At 33.3% G+C, this 23,948-nt stretch overlaps 1 protein-coding gene across 2 annotated transcripts; it reads right to left on the bottom strand.

Annotated features, from left to right (window-relative positions):
* Window positions 1-3,082: 3,082 nt before the first annotated feature.
* LOC128549120 (core histone macro-H2A.1-like) lies at window positions 3,083-20,713 on the bottom strand. 2 transcript variants are annotated; one of them, XM_053525420.1, is made up of 12 exons: window positions 20,184-20,710; window positions 17,782-17,886; window positions 16,710-16,787; window positions 15,606-15,710; window positions 12,197-12,274; window positions 10,372-10,479; window positions 9,920-9,982; window positions 9,429-9,524; window positions 8,852-8,942; window positions 7,230-7,319; window positions 6,438-6,612; window positions 3,083-3,739 (listed from the first exon to the last, which is right to left on the bottom strand). In XM_053525420.1, the coding sequence occupies exons 1-12, from the start codon at window positions 20,265-20,267 to the stop codon at window positions 3,580-3,582; spliced, it is 1,233 nt and encodes a 410-aa protein (XP_053381395.1). In that variant the 5' UTR covers window positions 20,268-20,710; the 3' UTR covers window positions 3,083-3,579. The 2 variants fall into 2 exon arrangements, with proteins under 2 accessions (XP_053381395.1, XP_053381396.1); XM_053525421.1 differs by lacking the exon at window positions 12,197-12,274 and having other exon boundaries at window positions 20,184-20,713.
* Window positions 20,714-23,948: the final 3,235 nt, after the last annotated feature.

The following is a 23,948-nucleotide window of genomic DNA, read 5'->3' as shown; positions in this document are numbered from 1 at the left end:
TTTACCATGCTGCATTTATATTTGATTTATATGCCAATAATGAAAAAAGATGAGACTGTTCTGTTTGAAAATCAGGCAGGTATCGGCCAGAAAACTTAGATTACAGCATGGATCCAGCCACTGCCACTAGACCAGAAGGAAAATGCCTCTGTACTTGTTATTCTTTACACCTAGGTGCACTATGAGAACCGTGGTCATGGAAGGAATAATGTACACACCAATTTCAATCGCTCATTTCTCACCTAAAACGCAAAATTCGGTAAATTGGTACTTTGCATACTGAGCAAGTAGTAATTTATCATAGTGCACCTGGATTATGTATGCTGGCAATAAAAACAGTTGAGATAATCTCTTGAACAATCCAGTGATTGGTTAAAATTTGACAGTTGTCAGATATTGAATGGTTTGCTATAGTTTGACAGCAGTGTGGTGTGTCACAATGTGACAGTTGTAAGATATTGCAAAGTGTGAAACAGTTTTGAAGTTGTTAGATATAGCATGATGTTTTACAATATGACAGTTGTTAGATATTTGAAAGTGTATAAAATTTGATAGTTCTTAGATATTGCATCGTGTGTTATATTTAGATAATTCTTAAATATTGAATGGTGTATTATAATTTGACAGTTCGTAGTTATTGTAAATAATCAATTGTGTGTACTTATAATAGAAGTGTTTGCTTTTCTGCTATATTTTTTTACGGGGAGAAATCATTGTTCATATTAGAAGTATATCTGAAGCATCATTCATGTATTTTGAAGTACCGATAACTGCTGTTATTTTACGTTCAGAAACGGAACTGAACAAAAGATCTCTTGTGTGAACAATTTACATCTAACTTACACTGCATTGCATCCGACTTCGTTTGAACATTTTATGGTTTTAACGTTATGTTCATTCATATGGCTTTTCCAGTGGCGAATTACTGCAATGTTTCTTAATTTTAGAAACGGGCGAGTTGTATACTTTGCCTTTTTCTGTAAAACTTATTACATTAATCTCACTTGTTTTGATTCTAATTGCACGGAGCTATCGCTTTGATAAAAAATTATAGCTAAAACATCTTTAAAGTGCTGATGATTTTGCATATTATATAGACGTCGCAGTGTTTTCTTTTTAGCTCACCTGAGCTAAGGGTGAGCTTTTGAGCGTCCGTCATCCTTTCATTCTTTCATTTAAACATTATCTCCACATAAACCACCAGGCCAACTTTAATGTAATTTCAAAGGGACGTTCCTTGGATGATCCTCTTTAACAAATGTTCAGAGAATTGAATTTCACACGGAACTCTGGTTGCCATGATAAACTTTAAATAAATTTCTTGTCCAAAACCACATGGCTTAAAGCTTCGATATTTGGCATGTTACATCATCTAATGGTCCATTACGAAGATCGTTCAAATTCTGCCAATGTGGTGAAACAGATCCCAACCCGAGGTTCATAAGTTTACATAGACATACAGGAAAAATATATAAAGTCTTCTTGTCATAAACCACAAGACCTAGACCTTTGATATTTGGTATGTAGTACTGTCTTGTGGTCCTCTACCAAGATTTTTCAAATTGTTACCCTTGTGTTAAAAGAGGCCCCGCCCCGGTCCCAAGTTTTACATAGACTTTTAAAGGATGAAACTTTACCAATCTTTTTGACTGAAACTGCAAGGCCTAGGCTTTTGATATTAGGTTTGTTGCATTGTCTAGTAGTTTTCTACCACAAATTATTCCCCTTGGGCGTAAAGGGGCCTTGTCCTGGAGGTTCCAACTTTTACATAGACTTATATAGAGAAAAAGAAAAAAATTCTTCTTCATGCAGTTGTCTAAATGTTCAAGGTCTAGGCCTTTGATATTTGGTATATAGCATTGCCTAGTGAATCTCTAACAAGAGTTTTCAAATAATGCCTCTGGGAAGAAAAGAGGCCCGCCCTGTGGGTCACTTGTTATATAAGTTATATAGGAAAAATACTTCAAAAATTATCAGATCATATTTTCTGTACTGTTTAATTATAATTAACTGATGACCCCAAGTGATCAAGGTCACCTAACGATAACCTTGACCTAGCTACTGACCTACTTTCCTGCTTTTTAAGATACAGCCTTGAAATATGGATGATATGTACACCTTTGCACACCGATCCTAAAACTGACTTTCAGTGAGCATAAATGTGACCTACTGATCTATTTCCTTAATATTTAGCATCATTTTGGGATTTGAAACTTGTAGCTCATATTACTCAGGTGAGCGACCAGGATCATCATGACCCTCCTGTTTTAAAATAGACGAATGACTTGATCAATTATTTGATCGCTGGTTGTCGCTGACTTCGAAACAGTTCTACCTCACCGCTGTGGGTCGACATTTCGCTTCGGTTGTAGAATTCTGTTTATAACAGAAAGCCATCCGGCAGGTTTATGGAAGGTCGGCGGTTCTACCGAGGTGCTTTTGTCTGATGTAATACCATATTATATGTAACTGTGTGGGTGAGACGTTGAACCAATATGTGTCATGCCTATTGTTACTATAATTTGTCTCAGGGATTCACCTAGCGGGAACGGCTTTCATTTACAATATCCTGTAACTTTGGAACTTGTTTGGGATTATAAATGAGGGTTTATAAAAATCAACCATTTTAAGGTCCCTTATAGTGTTTTATTGTTCCACAGACCATTCCAAGTCGTTGCCCTACTTTGTTCCTTTATGTGTATTTATTGTGTTTGTTGTCTATTTAGTTATATTGTGTAGACGTTTATCGTCTAAACATACATCCATCCATCCATCCATACATACATGCAGGCATGCATACAAAAATACATACATAAATACATGTAGTTCAGTCGGGAAAAATATTTCGATATCGCACTGAAACACACATTTGTCCTCTTTATAAAATCCTGATGGAAACAGATCTGCGTAAATAGTTCCCGGACACTCAGTATACTACTCCTGAAAGTATCGGGCACAGTCATTCATAATGCCATATGAATGAGACATTATTTCAAGAGTACCAGAACTTGACTCAGTCGGTTAACCTGGTACATAAAATGGTTTTAATCGTTTAGTATAGCCTGATCAATGGAAAACAAGCTTTTAACCATGAGTATTCGTCATATTTACCAGGTATGAATCATTTCTCATACAAAATAATGTAATATGTATAGGACAATGTTTCATGATACAGGAATATTTGAACATTGAATGTTATGTTTAGATAATGTTTTGTCGAATTTAATCATACATACCATAAGCCTATCAATATAATGTCCACACTGTACAACAAAGAAAATGAAAAATAAAAGTTAAACGCAATTTAAAACAATGTTAATTTAAATATGATGTATTGCTTTCCATTAGTATGTATTGATAATCGACCTAGTATGATTATGGAGTTGTCAGCCAGTTTATGTCATTAAGGATTCAGCGGCTCCCTGTAGACCGAAGAAAGCCTTTTTAGTTAAAAATGAACTGTAAAATGTACGATCCAATGGTCATCCCTTTTCTTCAACTCTTGGCTGCTTTGTTTCACCTCAGTTATTTCGTCCTGATCCGAGCACTTCGACTTCAATCACAAATAAAGTGTCTATTTCATACAGACAATCTCCTTAATTCTGTAATATATGCCGTCACACTTTCAGCATCAAAGAGAACAAAGTAGACCTGTTTTAAAGAACTTGTTGAATTTGAGAAGTAGTTGTTGATTGCACGAAGTATTGTTTCCGCTGCAGTCAGTTTGGGAAAGCCAGCACTGTAAACATAAATGTAAAATGCAACTTTGTTATTAAGTGACATGTCTTTCAAATTTTTAAAGGTTTATATGAGTGAATACTTTAAATATTTTAATAATTGGTTTTATTCAAATTTTCTAGCATTGCTTTGTCCATCCAGCATGTGACAAACACTGAACTTCATGCCAAAAGGGCAGTTACACCAAACACAAGAAAATACTTGGGTCAACCTACTGATTTTTAACTTCGTAGAGTTATTGCCTTTGGTCAACAAATGCTCTCAAACGTTTCGTGGTCAATAGGTGAAAGTCGGGATCACTGTAACATCATAACTGCAAACAGATTATTGCCGGCGATCAGGAGATAACCCCTGTAGTTTCTAGGGTAGTATCGAAAGAGTAATTTTGAGATTGAAAACCATTTCTGATCGGTTACTGGAGAACTCTTAAATCTATGTCTTTCAATTGTTCAGGGAATGGTTGCCTGTAGTCAGTAGAGGACCCCTGTGGTTTTTGAGATCATTATGTCAACGGTCAACATCATATCGTAAAAACTCACATACTCGGCTGCCTCTGACAAGCCATTATATAGGCATATATATTTTCCAAAAAAATCCAACTCATTTTTAACAGAGTATCACTCTGCTGGCATATTAATTTTTCAGGCTTAAAGTTGCAAACAGAACGGGATATCAACCAATTACATTTGTGGTTTTGTTTTGCTCTCAGTTCAGTAAAAAGTCATTTGATGCAAGATATGTAACGTTACTATCTAAACCGGAATGTTTGTGTCTGTGCTGTGTTTTAAATTGATATACATTAATCATATAATGTATAATAATGCATATTTAAAGAATCATATAATCAATATTTGGCAATATTAGGTTAGTATGAGGGAGAAGAAAAAAACAATAGCTCGCTAAAGCTCGCCTTTCAAATTATTTCTTACACCCACCTACTAATTGCACAAGCCATCATCTAATAATTTATCTTTCATCTCTTCATTATGTATATGCATCATTTTTAGCAAGTACATGGAAAACTATCCTACTCGCCCCGTCGTAGGCGTCAGCGTCGGCGTCCTTCTGCGTCTGCATCTTGGTTAAAATTTCGATGTACTTTCTCTTTTTTTCTCCTTATTTCTGTTATTACTTGATGGATTTGCATCACACTTCACACACATTATCTGGGAGAAGGGGCATAACTCTCTCATCAATATTTCATTAATTATTTCCCCTTTTTACTTAGAATTTCAGGTTAAAGTTTGGTACACTTTCACTTTATCTCAGTTATTACTTTATAGATTCGATTAAAATTCAAAGTATTGTTTAACATCATCACTCACACCAAATGAAACAAGGTCCAATAATTTTTGATGAATTATGCCCCCTTTGTACTTGACTTTTCAGCTTGAAGTTTTGGTGTACTTTCACTCTGTCTCTGTTATTACTAAATGGATTTGATTCAAACATAAAATAATTGTTCGACATCATCACCCGCATCATATTACACAAAGGTCATAACTCTGGCACCAATTTTTCATGAATCATGCCCCCTTTTTCCACTCTAAGACCTATCATATGTCGGTGCGACGTTAAATCCAAAAAACAAAAAAAAAAAAAAAACAACAAAAATAAATCTTTCACTCTAAATCTGTTTTTACTAAATGGATTTATTTCAAACTTGAAATAGTTGCAGCACATCAATACCCACATTATTTGACACAAGGGCCATAACTATGGCACCAATATTTCATGATATGTGCCCCTCCCTCCCCCCCACACCCGATTTTAATTTGAATTTAAAGTTAATGTTGGCGCCCCTTCACTTTATCTGTGTTATTACCTAATTAATCTGATTCAAACTTATAATAATTCTTCCACCTTTTTCGTCCTCAAAAGGTCCTTAATTCTGAAATAAATATTGAATGACTTATGTGCCTTTTTTACGTAGAATTTCATTTTAATTTTTATGTTTTTGCACTGTATCTCTGTTGGTGCTAACTTGATTTTTTTTCAAACTTAAAATGGTGGGTCTACATGGTCGCCAACATCATATGACACAACGTTCCTGATGTTGGCACCAAACGCAGTGAGTTATACCGACTTTTCACTAGAATTTCAGGTTGCAATTGTGATGCACTTCTATTTTATCTCACCTATTTGATTGAAACTTCAAACAGTTGTTCCACATTATTAGCCACATGATATATCACAATGTCCTGGTGCATCACTTTTGCAGAAATTTCTATGAATTATGTCCCTTTAATAATTATTTAATGTTTTCACACACTTCTCTATCGCTGTTATTACTAAATACTTTTGCTATTGTCAAATATCCTTTTCCACAGTGGAATAATCAAACACTTTAGTGAAAGGTACAGCTTCCTCACATGTTCCCAGTTTCACTATCCAGGATCGAAATATTCGAGCATGCTGTCTCCTCTGACAGCTCTTGTTTTTCTTTCCGATTACATTAACCCTTAACCTGCTAAAATTTCGATAATGATCTTGTCAGTCTTTCAATCTGGACAGTACCAGTAACTGTTACAAGAGATGCAAACTTAAATCTACTGACTGAATGGCAAACAGTGCAGATCTTGATCAGACTGCACGGATATGCAGGCTGATCAAGATGTGCACTGTTCATAAAGGCAGAATCAATTATGTCCAGCATGATAAGAGTTAATTGAATATCTATTATATCGTTCAGTACTCACTGGCCACTACTAATTGATGGTATGGCAATGGATCTTATGTTGTGTTCCTCTGCTAATGTGAGAACATTTTTCGTCGCCGCATCGAGCATTTGTTTGGCATTTTCATGTCGCCAGCCAGGACTATGGACATGAATGACATATTTCGCTGGAAAGTTTTTCCCTTTACTAAGAGCAGCTGAAATAGAATAATATATTTATTTTATTATATTTATTTTATTACTTTGCTTTCCGGCTGTTTAAAAGTATTTCCTGCTGCAGCAGGTACATGATTGAAAATCATAGATCATAAAAATACTAACATTCATTTTAAACTATAATATGGGCCTGTTGACATGTTATATATTATCAAAGTACTGCATGTGACATATATTTAGTATTTACAGACAACAATATTTAAGTTTAAGATTTTTTTCTTGCATTTAATGCATTTTACGTTTATGAAATTCAAATTTGCAGAGAATCTTGGTCGTAGAAGGGTGTTGAAAAGCAAACAAAACGTCAAGGAAATCTCAGTTTATGATTTACAAATAATTGATAAGAAGTATCCAATATCAGTGATATCAGGAAATTTGACAGGGAGATCAACTGTTGCAGGTACTTTTTGGTAATGAAATATGTAAAAAGTATATCATATCCTCTGCTGTTTGGCAGAAAAAAAAACCACACGTGCCATAGGAAAGCTTTAGCATATTTTTTCCCTGTAATTGTATTATTATATTTATAATCTGATTGCTAATCAAATACAAACACATATAACAAAAGAAACGCTTTATTTTGTAAAAAGACATATACCTTTGGCTACTTCTAAAGTTCCGTGACTCAAATGAAGAGCTTTAATGTCTCGGAGAAAGTCGTCACCACCAGCTTTTCCTAATGCTGATCCTGCAATTAGATAACACATAAGATTTCATTCTATATGAGGTTTGTTTCGCTTAAGTTCAACAAAACGTTGGTCTGTTGAAATCTTTCTCAGTAAGTAAAACTTCTGTTTCAAGTAGCGATTTATACCTGGATTTACGGCCTTGGTAATTTTTATCAAGTATAAACTCTTACCGTGCAATACTCCGAGTAACAGCGCAAGTGCTTCAAAATTAACATTTTTTTTTTCAGCTTTAAGGACGTATGCTAGAATTTGGTGCGAAAATTTTCCCAATAACAGAATTTCTTCAAACTTTGGATATTGAAGGACAATCATCTAAGAAACAAAAAATTGCAATAAAAATCATAGGTCACCGGTATTGAAAAAGAGTTATCTGCCCTTGAAAACGGCGTTTCCCCCAAAAATGACGTTTTCAAGGGCAGATAACTCTTTTTCGAATCCGGTGACCTATGATTTTTATTGCATTTTTTTGTTTCTTAGATGATTGTCCTTCAATATCCAAAGTTTAAAGAAATTCTGTTATTGGGAAAATTTTCGCCCATCTCATATACAGGGAATTCTAGCGTACGCCTTTAAAGCCATGTTACATACCAGGATAATTTAAGAAATACAAAGCGGATGCAAATTCTATTCAAAACCTTTCCCTCAATGCCATTACCAATGGATTTCTGATTTTGTCTTCAAATCATTAGGAATGATCACGGAAACATATGTCACAGACCCAAAGTTTATTTCTAGATGGTACCTGATCCCCGCTTTTCTTTTGATTTTTATTCAATATTATTTGGAGAAATGAAAATTAAGTATACATTTAATGTACCAGGCATATAATAATTTTTTTATTTCATTTAAAGTAAAGAAATAATGTTATTTACTATGTATGCCTAGAAATGGACAAGATACTGAATATTGCAGTGACAGTAAAAAAGTTGCCTACAGGTGGAAAACTTTCGTACTGTTCTTGCATTTTAGTTGTTGGGAGCAGTGTTAGTCAACCACAGGAACAAAAACTATTCTTACTTTAATTTCAGTTATGACCTTGACATTTGACCAGCAATCATTGGTCAAGTATGCGACATATTGTCTGGTCACGAGGAACATTTGCTTGAAGTGCTAAGAATATCCTTCAACGCAAATAAAGTTACGGTATGAAAACACATTTTAATTGAACAGTCACCTTATCTTTTAACCGACAAGCATAGATCATGTGTTGACACATTGTCTCATAACGGGGAATGTTTGAATATAGCACTAAAACCCACCGATGCATTTAAAAGTTATGGATCGGATACAATTCTAACTGGACCTTTAATAGTGACCTTGACCTCTGACTTACTAGCGTAAGTCATATACATGCATAATTTACATATATCCCTTTATTCTCATACAAAGTTTTATGAATCTGGCTTGAATACTTTTTGGGACATTGCAAGATATATATTTGCAACCGGACAGACTGATAGAGGGCATTCCTATGGTCTCCTCTGGTTTTCCACCGGTACGGGACAAAAACAGTAAAGACCTAGAATATTACCAACAGCTCCCCTCGTTTCGAACGTACTGTTTGTTGGGTGAACAATGGCATCAGCTGTAATCTGGACTATATCACCTTGAAGTACTGTTACCTGTAACGAAAACAAAACCCCAGTGTATCGACGCTCTAAATCTGGTATTTAGCCTTAGACTTCTAATGCCTAAAATAAGCGGAGACACCTTTAAAATACGCCTGTTCTGGTATGAATATGTAAACTTTTTAGAAATTATAGAAACTTCAACCAAAGATTTTTAGCAAATATCCGTTCATGTAAATAGAGAATTAATCATTTTAAAGTATGTCTAAAAGTCAAGATTAAAATCAAGATTAACACGTACCAAAGATGCAAACAAATGTGTGTCAGCTCGAACTATTTATTTAGGGGCCTGTGTGGCAAAGTGATTAATGTCACTGATTTCGACTTACTTGCCTCTCACCGGGTTCAGAACCTCGCTTTAGATGTACTTTTATTTCTTTTGTAAGGAGCCATTCAGGCTTTCATATGAGCCAATATGATAAAATGGTGTTACTCCAAAATATAAAATACAAAATGTCTTATCTTTCACCAAGTCAATACCTTTTGCCCTTGCAAAAGTTCTTTCTCGTGTAGGACTTTGGAACCTCCAATCGTAACTTCCATATTCGATGCACTTTGTCCAGAAAGTCTGTGAACCTACAATTTAAACAAAATGCAAGAAGTATCAGCAGATATTGACCCGCTTACTGTAGAAGAATAAACGGATGTTAGTCTACCTGTTACAGAGATATTAGCGGATGTAGGTCCGCTAGGTTTAGAAATATGTTTATTAACTAGAATTATATGTAATGCATATTAAAGACCTTATATATCATTTTGATTTTACGAAACATTTCCAAGATTTACATGAGTTCTTTAATTTTATTATTTATAGCTTTGAAATCACAAAAAAAGAGCGTAAATGAAGAAACAACTATGATATAATATCTTAACTGTTCGAGAAATTTCATGCAATTCTGGACAAATTGAGAAACTTGTTCAAATAACAAAAAGCAGCAAAGATCAAAATGTTCTGACACACTGTAACAAACCTTTTGTTTGTAATCATCTCTTTCTCTTTCCAACCGTTTAACAGTTTCTTTCAAATTTCTATTCTGAAAGTCGAAACAATGGTAGAATTATAAGCCATATCTGTGTCTTTTATGCATCTACCGGCATCATAAGTATCAGATAACATCAACCGAAAATTGCTTTTATTAAATATTCACCGAAAACACGCTATATGCAGTAAGATACGCATAAGTAACTTTTGTTAGATAAAACTTATTCGTTCACTGAAAAGAAATCAATTTGTTAACAATTTGAAAGAATTATGAAGTGTGTTGAGCTTCTGAGGCATGCTATGCTGTCTCTTTATTTCAAAATAGTGTCAAATATAAGAAAGTAGGAATTTCAGTCAATCTTAAAATATTGCAAATAAAGTGCTGAGGCTACGTTACCTGTAAACAGACTTAAAATATAACGTAAAATAACAAATATATACTTCTGTGTCAAACCATTCACGGTCTAATTCTAGCTTCTTCATGCGTGACTGTAGATTGTCAGCTGTATTCCTGGTAGCTTTGACTTCGTTTAACTGCTCAAGTCTTTCCTAATCAAATGAAAATTACAAAATATTAATCAGTTACTGAATCAATTAAAGATGTTTTTCACAATTATTTCTAGCGGACAGAATTTTTTGTAACTTTGCATATTTATAGATTGATGTATGACAAGTTAAAATGAAAAATAAAAATAATAGGTACCCGTGCTTCTTTTTTCAATATTCAAAGTTTATTAAGAACACCAAATCGGTATTTTTGTCTGAAGAAACAGTACATACATGTCATAATAAAACTACTGCAAACAATTATTTATTCCAAGTTTCACTCTGATGTTACTGTTTATGCATCCGAATTAATAACACCACTATAACTATGCATAAAATGTCAACATATAGATATATTAACTCAGAAAAATTACTCTTGACAGATGTCGAAAGTATCTGAAACTGAGAAAAACACGAAGTATTTCTTAATGATATCAAAAATCTAGCGGACAGAATTTTTCCAAATTTTATATTATGTAAGCTAGAACTAAGACAAAAAAAAATCTAAACCAAAAAAATAATATCAACCCGTGCTTGTTTTCAAGAAAAAATAAAAAATATTCACTCCACCTACAAAAGTATTTTTTTATTACCCCACCCACCTAAAAATTATGAACATTTTTTTCCTTACAAAACAAATTGCACAATGTTATTATCAGTTCCTTAACCAATATTCTTACTCACATGCGGAATAATGCTCCTTTAAGGTTGCATGCCTCTAGGTAAAATACTTTTTGAGATACGTGCAACACAAGCTTTCACATCCCATTTACGTATATATTTGACCACGTCAAGGGACATAAATCTGTTTTTATTGAGTGAAACCTCAAATAAAAGCACTGGTGCACAACTTCGCATGCTGAATTTAATTTTTGTGTGGTTTCATGACTCTTGGCGCATATAATTTTGAGGTACATGCGACACAAATGTTTAGACCCTTTATGTACAATTTGACTATCAAGGGCCATAACTCTGGTCTTACTACGTGAAATGCGGGATGGGGCACAAAAAGTATAACAACATTTTTAGGAAGTGACATTTGAACTTGAAGGAGATATATCTACGTTAAGATTTTCTGGAATTTTATTTGACTTGGAGTCGGCTGCATCATTACTGGACGAAATAGTTTACTTTCAAATTGGCTGTCCACAATGTATTCGATTCGAGCACTTCCTACAACTACTCCTCCAATAAAACACCATCACTTTTAAAGATAAAATATGGATGCACGACCTATATTGTCAGTACATACGATATATTTTGCGCGAGTGCGCTGCATATCCGACAATTATGCACTTTCGGCGGCGAATTCTGAACTTTACAGTGGATATCGCTTGCTGCGCGATTGAGCTGCGCACAAAATATTGTGATGAACTCCTTTAATCTATTTCCGCAAATCAAATTAATATTACCTTTAAGCCGACAAAAGATCGTAGATTGTTTGTAAGTATGACTGCAAATGTTTTTTTTTTCTAGTTTGGTGCAAAATAGATCTACATGAGTCATTGTTTCTTAAAATTCATCGACGGCTCAGTGCAAAATGTGATCGTTGCACATTGCGTGGAATATATTTACTTTTAGAATTATAACAAAGATAACAATGTTTACAACATGAATAACAAAACATCGAATTGGCATGTCATAGTAAACTGATATTCGATGTATGAGGAAATATGGAATGTGAAATGTCAGTATAAAATTCCGTGAATTTCAAACCAACCTCCAATGTCTCTATGTGTCTTCTTAAATTTTCATTTTCTTTTTCCAGTCTTTTTATTTCTGTCTTGAACACTTCAAACTAAAATTCAGATTGGTACAGATAGAGAGCTATTCCATTTCTTAAACATTCTCTGTTGAATATCTAATTTTCTGTAATCCCTCTCTCTGCATTGTCGTGAAAATATCTTGCAGAAATTGAATTGAAGAAAATATGTCTAATCCAGCTACATGTCATGATTTAACCATATCTGTGATGTTTAGAAAGGCATTTATGCTTAAGCTTTATCACTATTTCCCGTGACAGATAAATTGTATCTTTAAAAGGTACGTTGTACATTTGTGAGAAAGAAACAAATATGGATACCACAATAAAACTTCATGAAGATACAGAAACAAATAAACAGCTATCATCAAACATTTGCACCCGCTCAGATAATCAAATTAGTGTTATAGTTTCATGTTCATGCCATATTAAGTGCACACGTAATAACTAGAGTTCTAGCAGCAATGTTTCAGAACTCGGATTCTCGATCTTGGAAATTACCGATGATTGGCTAATTATCGCATGCGCTCGTTTTAATAATTAGGTGTGCACGTTTTAGATAAATTGCGCATATATAAGCCAAATATTAAAACATCAATATCACCTATGTACAAACCTTAATTTTGGTCTACAAAAACATATGAACTTGACGGCATACATTTTACTTAAAGGAATAGTAATCGACAACATCAAACATTTTTGAAATATATAGGAACTTGAGATATAAATATATATTTCAAGTAAGGTTATTTCAATTGATATTTGATGAATGCTGTTTTTTTACGCATTTTATAGACTGTACATGTACAACGAAAAAGCACTCTCTGAATTCCTATAAATGCCACAAATCTTTAGACGAACCCATTTAAAATGTTAATGCATGCACGTTTGATGACTTACTTTGAAGGATTACAATTACATCATTTATCGGGATAGCTTGAAATCGGCATACGGATAAATCATTTTCATGGAACGGCAACGTTACTATCTTTCTAAAATTAGACCTGATATATAAAAGTTTGACATATTCAGTAATTTCAATTAAGTAATTATTATTTCATTTCAACATATTATAGATATATATTTACTCATTACTGTGACTGTGAGAAGTTTCATCAAAATCTATACTGTAGTAGAATTATTTTTCGGGAAAATGTTATCGTTGTGATTTTGTGATTGCCATTTAGCCAATAACTCCAATTTCGAAACCTCGTAATGTCCAAATTTCTCAAATCAGTTAAGCAAAGAATCTAAACAAACTGAAGAAAATGAAAATCGGTGTATTTTATAACTTAACCACTGGCAAAATATTTTTCTCAATACATAGTCTTAGAATGGATTAGGTAAATTAGAAAAGGTATGACTAAATTGTTATTAAGAATAAGAAATATTATTATAAAGATAATTTAAAATTTTAAAGAATGAAAATAACAAATTATGTTTTATATCAATCTCTTAGCTTTATATCTGTTTTCTCTTCGTGATTTTAACACAGCCCTACAAAGGGAAACAACTCAGCCAGAAAGTATGTATCATTAATAACAGCTTTTATCTACCTTAAGTTTTCTTGTTCTGTTTATAAGTAGGAAAGTCTATACTATTAGATGTTATTTTGCCGGCAATAAATTTCACGACTGCTGTTGATGTTATTCACTGACTCAAAAATCAAACACAAGACGCTAGCTTTTTTTCATTTGCCGAAATTTCTCAGAAGGTTCTAACGATTTGAAAACCAGGGTGTTATCAATGTCTACATTGTAGTACAAATTTAGATTCGAACGTGCAGAATCACCTGAAGGTTAAGGAGTATCAAAACATTGAAATATCTGCTAAACAAATAGCATCTTTACCAACAATCCTGTCCAACCGTATTGTACCGAACAAATTAATGCATGAATTATTCTCAAAAAGCTGCCCCCCCCCCCCCCGCCCCTTAAAATGAATGTCATTTGTAGCGAAATAAAAAATAATCACTTGCTGAAAACAACCTTCCATCTAATTATGAGAAATTTCTGCACGGCGATATCATTGCAAATGCATCAAAATTAGTGATATTCCGATTGTCGCTGACAATCAATTGTCGATCATTTAATGAGCCAAAGTCGCCGACATCGATTATGAACTTGCATAACCGATTATTTGACACTTAGGCTAGTTTAAAGCATATTCGTGAGTTATGCATCTTTTTGGTGGTATTTCCTCTTAAGGTTCCTTTCTTTTCCACTCTTCAAAGCGGAGGCAAAGCATGCTGCGTTCGATAAAGTGATAATGCAATCAAAGCTATATTCCCCTACCTAGGGAAAACTATACCACCAGTGTGGAAGAAGTTTGGATTCTACAAGATATGTAAAGGTGCAGCAGCGAAATAAAATAAAAAATAATGGGGAGTGTCGTTCGCCGATTATGCAGTAAATATCGCAAATAATGGTATCCCGCCCACTTTCGTAATGTAGGTCGATTAACTTCATAATTTCAGTCGGCATTGTACTTCTAGATATTTTTAATATACAGCTGTAGATGTGTAATCTAATAAACAAGAAGTAGTGATAAATAGAAAATTAGAAATAACAAAATGGAGAGCATTAAAGTTTGAACCAATAATAAATTGTGCAAATAGATGTTTTAGGTCTGACAGCATGGTTTCTGAGTCTCACAGACGTTTGGGTGCAAATCATATGAGTATGCCACATTATACCTCAATAAATAAAAGATGATTTTTAATTAACCATATTGATATCTGCATACAAGGGCTAAAACTTCACACACAAATATTACTCGTGCTAAATATATGCTAATACAGTTAGTCAAGTGAGATAATGGTTAATAAGTTACAGAAGGTTAAGTGTGAAAGTCCGTTTATTTTCTGATTAATCGCTCGGAAGGCCTTCCGATTATATCCGATTAATTGATTATCATTATGCTGTCCGATTATCATCACTAATCAAAATGACGATATGTAACAGTTCTTTGAAAATGATAAATTTTTAAGGGCGTTGAATTGTCCGAAACTGACCCCGTAATGTAGTCCCTTTTCAAAATTCAAAGTATATTTCAGAAAATTGACAATTATTATGTACAGTAATATACATGTTTTAATATGCTGTTCAATGATCATTAAAACAACCCTTTCTGTCTATGATTTGGTGTTGTTTGATTTTTTACTCAAAATATGGAGCTAAACGTTATTGTTTTTTACTTTATAGCAAGTTACTTATTTCATCTTGCCTTTTGTTTAAACATTCTAAAAACAATTATCAAAATAACAGAATACTTCTAGTCAATTTAAAAAAGTAACTTTTTGGTAACAAAGTGAGTCAAAGTGCGAAAAAGAAAATATCTTAACATCATACATCATTTTATTACACACCTTACTATCTAGCTCAGTCTTTGTCGTTTGTACTTCTTTCTTCAGATTTTCATTTTCCATTTTCAATTCCGACACTATGTCTGGCTTTGGTTCAGAAAGGAGTTCCTTATGATAGAAAACATGAATAGTATGAATGTTCCAATTTTGATAGGATAAAAATAGGTCAACATCTAATATGAATAACGAGATACACAACATACTATACAAAAAACAATCTTTATAATAACAATATGAAAAAAAAAACAAGTCACGATACTTGTAATAACAATAACTAAACATTGAATAACAATAACAAACACACAATCACAATACCGAAACATAAAATAATGGCTTATGTAATAACAAAATAGAGAAAAGTGGAAACTTCACAGATCGCCCAACACGACAAAAACGAAAATGTTGCAGGCTCGGTTTGATTGAGCCTGTTCATGGACGGTAGTGGAAATGCATGCTACCGTCCACGCTCTCTAGCCCCGGGTTGAGCAGAACTCAACATTTACACATCCTAAAAATACAATAAGCAATTTAGAGACATCCGCAGATGTATTCAAACGGCGGTGAACATGGAACCTTCAATGATACACGTGTTGAGGCGTTTAATTCCATGAAGAGCGGCGTTTGGTCTCCAGATAAAGTAAAGGGTTTGCCCTAAACGAGAAAACAATGGGCAGAACAAAACAAACTGGAATTTAGAAAGGGGATCTGAGGTTATGGAGCCTGCGTATCACAGGAACTGTCAAAAGACAAAATTAAAAAGCAGGCACCATGTCCAAGGGGTGATTATACAATATCCAAGGCTGTGAAAGCGGGAGTATTGGAACCACCCAGGCCGAAATGGTTATGTTGAGAAACAAAACAGTACCAATAACAAACCAGAAACAATGAATAACAAACGAAGTACAGAATAACAATCAGGACTTTTACAATAAGAGTGACGAAACATTGAATATGAATATTAACCATGCGATACCACTAACAAAATATGGAATTAAAGTAATGGCTACATTGAACTGACATGCCATAGTAAGCTGAATTTTTGGTGTCATATCTAGATGAGGACGCATGTAATGTAAAAATAAAACTGGAAGAATCCGTGATACTTACCTCCATTGCCTCTAATTGCCTTCTTAAACGTTCATTTTCTCTTTCAAGTCTTTTTATTTCTTTCTGAAACACTTCACACTAAAATTTAGATTGAGGCATGTGAAAACCTGCTTTAACATTACAAAGCTGCTGTCTAATTTCCATTTTCTCTAACTTATAACGGCATACATGTACTTACAGGGTTATTAATCTACATGTACAACATAAAATTTAAATACATGTATATAGCATTTTGAATACAGAACATTATTTCAAAGGTGGAACTTCTACATAAAAAGCAGCTTAAATACCCCTGTTGCACAACTGATTTCTATTCTGCGGTTAACTATTTTGGGAGTTGTTTACGCATGTAACAGACTACAAAACCAAAAATAAAAAACGAACAACACGTCTATATTCTGACAGAATGGCATTAATCTATCGACGTACATCTTTAAGGTAGTTATGCCCGTTTGATTAACCGGAGGTGACGGCGAAGCGTCATCATCCGAATAACGTAGAATAAAACCTAGACTCGGTTGACAGTTTCATTAATTTTAAACAATGTCTTAAAATTCCCTTGGAATATATGGAATATACCAAGCTGTTAAATGATGGGCTAATAAGTCAAAAACTAGCACATGGACGTATACATTCCAACATTTTATAAACGATAAGTTTAGTTACGGCTGTAAAAATGTTTCATTAAAATCGATATTATGGAATTAGACATCTTTCTGAAAATTTGCGAAGTCTAAATTTCTCAAATCAGATTGACAACAACTTAAACACACGATCCTGTTTTAGTTTTAACTTGTCGAGATTTCTAAGAATATCATAAGGTTTCGAAAAATCAGGTGATGAATCAAAATCTACATTGTATTACAATTTTTGATCCGAACCTGCAGAACTACCGTCTAGCAAATATAACTCGCAAATTGAATATTGTTTTTTTTCCTGCCTTTGGCTTAAACATTTTGAAAACAAACAATAGAACAACAAAATACTGCTTTGTTGCGATAAATTCAATACATTTTAGTAATTTTTTGGTAGCAAATTAAGAAAGAAGTTTTAGAAAGAAAGTATCTCATACTTTACTATCTAGATCATTTCTTGTTTTTTGTACTTCTTTCTTTAGATTTTCGTTTTCCGTTTTCAATTCCGACACTTCGTCTGGCTCTGGTTCTGAAAGGAGTTCCTATTAATAGAAAGTTATGAGTTGCATCAATTCCCTGTTTTTATTTTACCTGATACCAATTTTTCCTGAAACAGAACAATTAAGTTACTGGTTAAATTACGCATGGCTGTTCAAGTTCCTTAGCGTGGTCCATAAGTAAGAATGTTACCTCACAACAGAAATGGACGAGTACGAAAGTTGCTGCAAAATGCTGCAAAAGGAAACTCCACGCCATTCAAAACTGTGTACGTAGTACTGATAGAACAGGAGATGATTTACGATACTTGTGTCTTTGTTGTAGACCCTGGGAAAAAAGTCTGACTGGATACCAGGAATGTTGGAGAAATACATGTAGTGTCAAACCGGCTTTTTATTGTTTTATTTAGTCACCTACTGATTGACTGATCATGACGTCAGTGTATTTATTTAGAGAGTATTTTTATTGTTGTTGTTTCCTTCACCTACCCCTTAGGAGAACAGCTTCCGATTATTGACTAAACAGTTCACTACTGTAAACACCTTTACCACTATATACAGTCATATACTGATTAAGTGGTACACATGTATTTGCAATCAATCACCTCTGTTCTGATATTGATAAATGTCAGAAATGTACATTGAGATAAAGAAACTTTAAATGCAAGACACCTTTGGTTCAAAGGCCAGTTTTTTGCCTTATTGGTATGTGACATTTGTTAAGTTTTGATTATAATTATGCATATCAAACATTAAACACATAAATATTTAACTTAAAAAAATAATCAAAGTATAAAACATTAAAATATAAGACAGTGTTTATGAATGTTTGTTCCAGACGTACGAAAAAAGTTTATAGTGTTGATTTCAGAAAGAGGAATGGGCAATAGCAATGCCTACATTGAGATGACAGAGCCTTGTACTTTGAAAGAGCTGCAGAGTGTTACAAACTTAATACATAGAAACAACGACATAGTAACAACTCGATACACAAAATACAACAATAATAATAAATGCACAGCAATCCTTTACAAAAGCTAAAATAGAAATAGTGTATAAAACTTACTTATATACAGTACCAATAAAAGTAACACAATAAACTGGTTTACAAATTATCTATTTCTTCATACTTCCTCACACCTCTTGCGGGAATCATGGGCAGGTGCGCATCGATGATTAGTATAGAATTAAAGAATAAAAACTGAAAGACAGTTCTTTCAGCGATAGTAAGAATATGAAGGTGACAAATGTTGTTAAAATGTTAAAAAGAATGGAGTAAAGGATAAAAACAATTGCAGTTTAATTAGTAACTGAGCTTGGCCACTTCATGCTTGAAGGACCCAAGGTCAGGCATGGTTGCAATATTTTGGGATAACCTATTCAACAAGACTGTCGTATGGGTATAAAAGGAATATTTCAAGTAATCTGAACTGACATGGACTTGACGGAGACTTAAGGGATGCATGTATCTAGTTAACCTGGTAGGGGCTTCTAAGTAATTGGGGAGGGAGACAGCTACCAGGTCATGGTATATCTCATAAAACATGACGAGCTTGGAGTCTAGACGTCTATTCTCAAGCGTGCGTCAGTCAAGGGTGTTTTGCAATTAGCATAAATTAACTTCACAAAACAGTTTCTGGAATTTCGGTTGGAATAAAAGGCCTATAACCCTTATCATATACAATAAATGTGGCAAATAACAATGCCTACAGTATAATAAATCAATATTTAAAGTAAAATAAAAACCACACAAAAGGTAACCTTCTTTCTGGCGCATTCATCAAATTGAAAACGAAAGGAATTTTCAACGTGATGTGTGACACAAATTGCTTTCTTTTCTGCTCTTTGATTCCTTTCCCGCTTCGTTTTTTGTTTTTTTAGTGAAACTTACTTTTCTCGTTTGTGTTGTTTAGTCTCATTCCATTATTATGAGCCATGTCAGACTTTAAAAATAAACATTTGAAATTTTACAAATCTGAAGTAACAACGACATACACTGTCAACTGCACTCACAAAAAGCCATCACAAATACTCCGCGCGTGTGGGCGCAGAGATAAATTTGCTGAACGCTGTTGCGATTCGTGCAGCAAAACTTTAAGAAAATTATAAAGGTTCGTCTTATCGGAAAATGAAAATAATAGAACTATTAAACATATTGTTGCCAAAAACTGCTACAATAATGAACAGGGTCTTATTTTGTGCTATTAATCTTTTGTGAAGTTCCTGATATTATCTTGCATTATGCGTTCTTCACTGTATTAAAATGTCTCATTTACAAATGTTTAGGTATGTGATTTTATACGAATCGTGTTTTCACGAATAAATTCACTGACTTTACTTACGTTAACTTGTAACAGCAAAGAAGAAATTTCTTCTCTTGAAGCTAACCATGCCTCTGATCTGCCTTTAATTCCGTAGAAATCCATTTCTTTGTCTAATCTCAAGGCGGAATCTATAGCTTCAAAGACATTCTTTACAAGTAGTTTGTATTCGATCGTATCATAGTTGACAACTTCAGGTTCAAGCTTAAATTAATGTTTATTAAATCAACTTTGTTTTAGATTTTGCTTCATATACCTTGTAATTAATACTCGTATCGGAATCAGTAAAGACAGATGAAATACATAAATATATAAGCTAAATTTACAACGCTATAATTGCCAGTGTTCAACATTGTTTCTTCTTACTAGGAAGAACGCAAGATTGAAGACGCGGGTTTGTAAGTCCAATCCCCGGGAGAGGCGTATGTTCTCTGTGACGACTGACAAAAAGACATTGTTTCTGAAATCATTTGTCCTCTACCTGTAGGGTAGTCTGGCAGTTACTTGCGGATAACAGATCAACGTTGTACAGTATCTAAGAACGCTGGTTGTGTTAAATGCACGCCGTATGTATGTCTAAGTGCTGTGTTAGTAGCCAGAGACTGTTTCTTAAATCTCAGTCACTGTAACAATCATATTTTACCACCTTGAAAATGACATAAGTAGAACTGTAAACTCGAAGTGGAGTGGGGAAGCAAACAATTGCTGCATATTAAAACAAAAAACATAAAGTTAATTTATTACTTTAATTTCAAGATTCAGATAAAAACTTTTCTTCAGGTTTGTGAAACCTTGTGAAATTTTAAAAGTTCATTATGTATACTTTTAACATGAATGATAATGACAGATAACTCTTTTTTGGCTATATAGTTGTTATTGCTGCTATAAAACTATTCTAATCTTGTACATGTAAATTAAGTGCAAAATGCTTAATAAAAACTGTTTATTTTTAGTAAATACCCATTTTACACATTCTTTAATTACTTCAATTACTTATTGTAGCAAAATACAAGGGCAGTTTTCTTCAAACTCAACAAAGGCATTCTTATTGTGTCATTTTCACTAATATGTCTTCGTAATTATAAAACACTTTATTATCTTTTTAATAATTATTAAAACATTTTACTTTGATAGTTTAGAATATAAAAAAAAAAAAACAATCACACCACATAGTTTGTTGTTATAAACAATACAGTCAGGTAGTATATATAAACCAAACAGAAGTAATTCAAATTATTCATTAAGATCACTATCTATATAACCTATGTAACAGTGTTAAATCTAGGAATAATATAAGATGGCAGATAAGTTTTAAGATTTCTTTGAACGTTTCAATTTGAAGGATTTACATCAAGTGCTTCTAGATAATGACTTTAGGAATATAGAGGGTTTACTAGAAGTGACAAATTCTGATCTAGTAGAAATGGGAGTTGCCAAGTTAGGGTTGAAAAAAAGCTTCATAGGAGCACTGAAAAAAGTGTCAGGTAGGATTATACTCAACTAAGTTTGAAAAGGTATTATTTTACTAGAAATTTGAAAACATTAGACATTAAAAAAATCAGTTTCATAAAATTGCCGAAATGCAAGGGAAAAATGTCACATTTTATTTCTGATTTACATGTATAAACTAAAGTATAGAATTGCATGTCTGTCTAATTCTAGCACATTTTACAAGACTTAGTGCTTATTTCACAAAATTCATAGTAATGTGTATACTATTTGCCGCATATATTTTTCGCCATTCCTCACCACAAACTCTTTTGGCGGGGGATACCAATTCATCTAATCTGCTTGTTTCAAATTGAAATGGGTATACATGTATATCTGTAACTAATGAAGATACTGATGTGAAATTTCATTTATGTCGGCAGACGACTTAAGGTAGTGTAAAAAAGTACCTCCTTATTCAATTCCTACCATAGTTTCAATTTTTTTCCCCTCAATTTTTTCTAGTAAGTTTTTACTTTTCAAGACTTATGATAGATTTTTTGTACAAAAAAGGAAAAAAATATAATTTGTTATGCAATTTCTTGTCGTTTAAAGTGAAGTTACTACTTAAACAGTAGGGGTAGAGTTACACATCTGTAAAAATATTGAGTTACATTAGGTAAAAATTCTGTTTTGCTTTCACTCTTTAGATTACATACCGTGGAAGAAATTTAGGTAGGTTTTACGTCTGTCCCAAGGTTATTTTTGAATGAAGCAAACAAAATTCAAATCAGAAACATAGGATTCAACCTTATTTTTTCAGCGTTGAAATTAGAATTCAGTATCATTAAATCCGTTTACTTGAGGAACACTATATAAAATGATATCCACATTTTTATTTTGTGTTTTATAATTGTTTACCAATAGTGTGATGATTCTTAAAATTAAGATTAATGGTAAAATGAGTTCTCTGCAAACGTTTTATACAGCAGCTATCACTTTGAAATGTGTCTCTTCTTGAGCTAGAGGAGATACCGTAAGTTATACAAAAATTAGAAAAAAAGGGCACGGTAAAAGTTGTTAAAAAATTGCAAATCAGTGCGAAACACGGTCATCTTTTAGAATATACCAAGCAAATGCCATTTAGTAAACGTTGCTATTACACCTCTACTACCTTAACGTGGATTTTGGCACCATCTGAAATTGTGATGATTTTTGGCATAACTGAACGATAATGCATCCCCTTTCAAATGGAGCATTTTTAAATAAATGTCTGATATAGTTTTGACGTCGAAGCGCCCCCTAGCGGTAACAGTAAACTTGCGTCTTTCTCGCGTTGAACGCTCATGATTTTGACAAGTTGTATCCGATTCCACTGGTATAACGTTCATTTCACTCTACAGACATTCTATTTTATCTCGAATTTATTTTTCAAAAAATTTTAATAAATTGAAACGATTATTCGGTGCAACAGACCACAACAACCTATTCTGACGTCTGAAATTTTTGCCTCATCCGTAAGATAAAATTGCGAAAAAAGCATGTTTTTAAACGGTGAATATTTTTCATATTTCCTAATTTTGTGCAACATTTATAAACAAAATGATCAATGGAAAAAAATATGGGGGTCATCGCGTAAGATTTTTCGCTACACTTGATTCATATTAAATTTGTCGTTAGATTTTAACCTGGTTTTATGTCATCAGACAGTTTGTTTTTTGTTGTTTTTTTTTTTAAAAAGTCAATATTGCAGTCAGCGCATAAATGTTTCGGCCAACTTATTTCTAAAGTCAAACGAAAAAAAATCACTTTTTTCTTAAGGTTTTAATAGATATAACTTGTCCGAATATAGACAATTAATAAATCACATATTTTATTACGTGTAAAGTCATTATAATCAGTTTTGGCTTCCGTACAAGAATGAAGGAAATATGTATAATATATGCAAGGTACGTACATGTTCACTGAAATTGAGATATTATGATTACTTAAGTTGTCTCATACCCTTCATATATAAATATATATAAACGGCATTACAGATTCATGGTTTTACGGCCGACACCACTAACAGTCCGTTTTCCATTTTTCATTTTGCAAATACAGACAAACCTATAAACAAAGACCGATTTCCGGAAGAAGCTGAAGAAGGCTTTATTGACATAATAGTCCCATAGTTTTATTCACAGGTGTTGATTTTTTTTAAATTAAAGAAAATGTGCACTCTTTTATCTCTGTTGGTTTGTATTCACATGGTTGTCTTTGTTCAGAGGAAGTCTTTAACACATGTTTGACTGTAGGTGAAATTTGGAAGTGTGTTCGAATGTATTTGATTTGACACCGACCTACAGAAAATGAAAA

Source organism: Mercenaria mercenaria, chromosome 15 (genome assembly GCF_021730395.1).
Source record: "Mercenaria mercenaria strain notata chromosome 15, MADL_Memer_1, whole genome shotgun sequence".
Lineage (NCBI taxonomy): Eukaryota > Metazoa > Mollusca > Bivalvia > Venerida > Veneridae > Mercenaria > Mercenaria mercenaria.
Note: the sequence above shows the minus strand (reverse complement) of the source record. Positions and strands in the feature narration are given on the sequence as shown.

Excerpts from the sequence above, each read along its gene's own strand:
- LOC128549120 (XM_053525420.1), bottom strand. The coding sequence starts at position 20,267 with ATGGATTTCTACGGAATTAAAGGCAGATCAGAGGCATGGTTAGCTTCA. Across the intron at positions 9,983-10,371 it reads GTGAATGGTTTGACACAGAA|AATAGAAATTTGAAAGAAAC; the intron begins GTATATATTTGT and ends TTCGACTTTCAG. Across the intron at positions 3,740-6,437 it reads CCATCAATTAGTAGTGGCCA|TGCTGGCTTTCCCAAACTGA; the intron begins GTGAGTACTGAA and ends TTATGTTTACAG.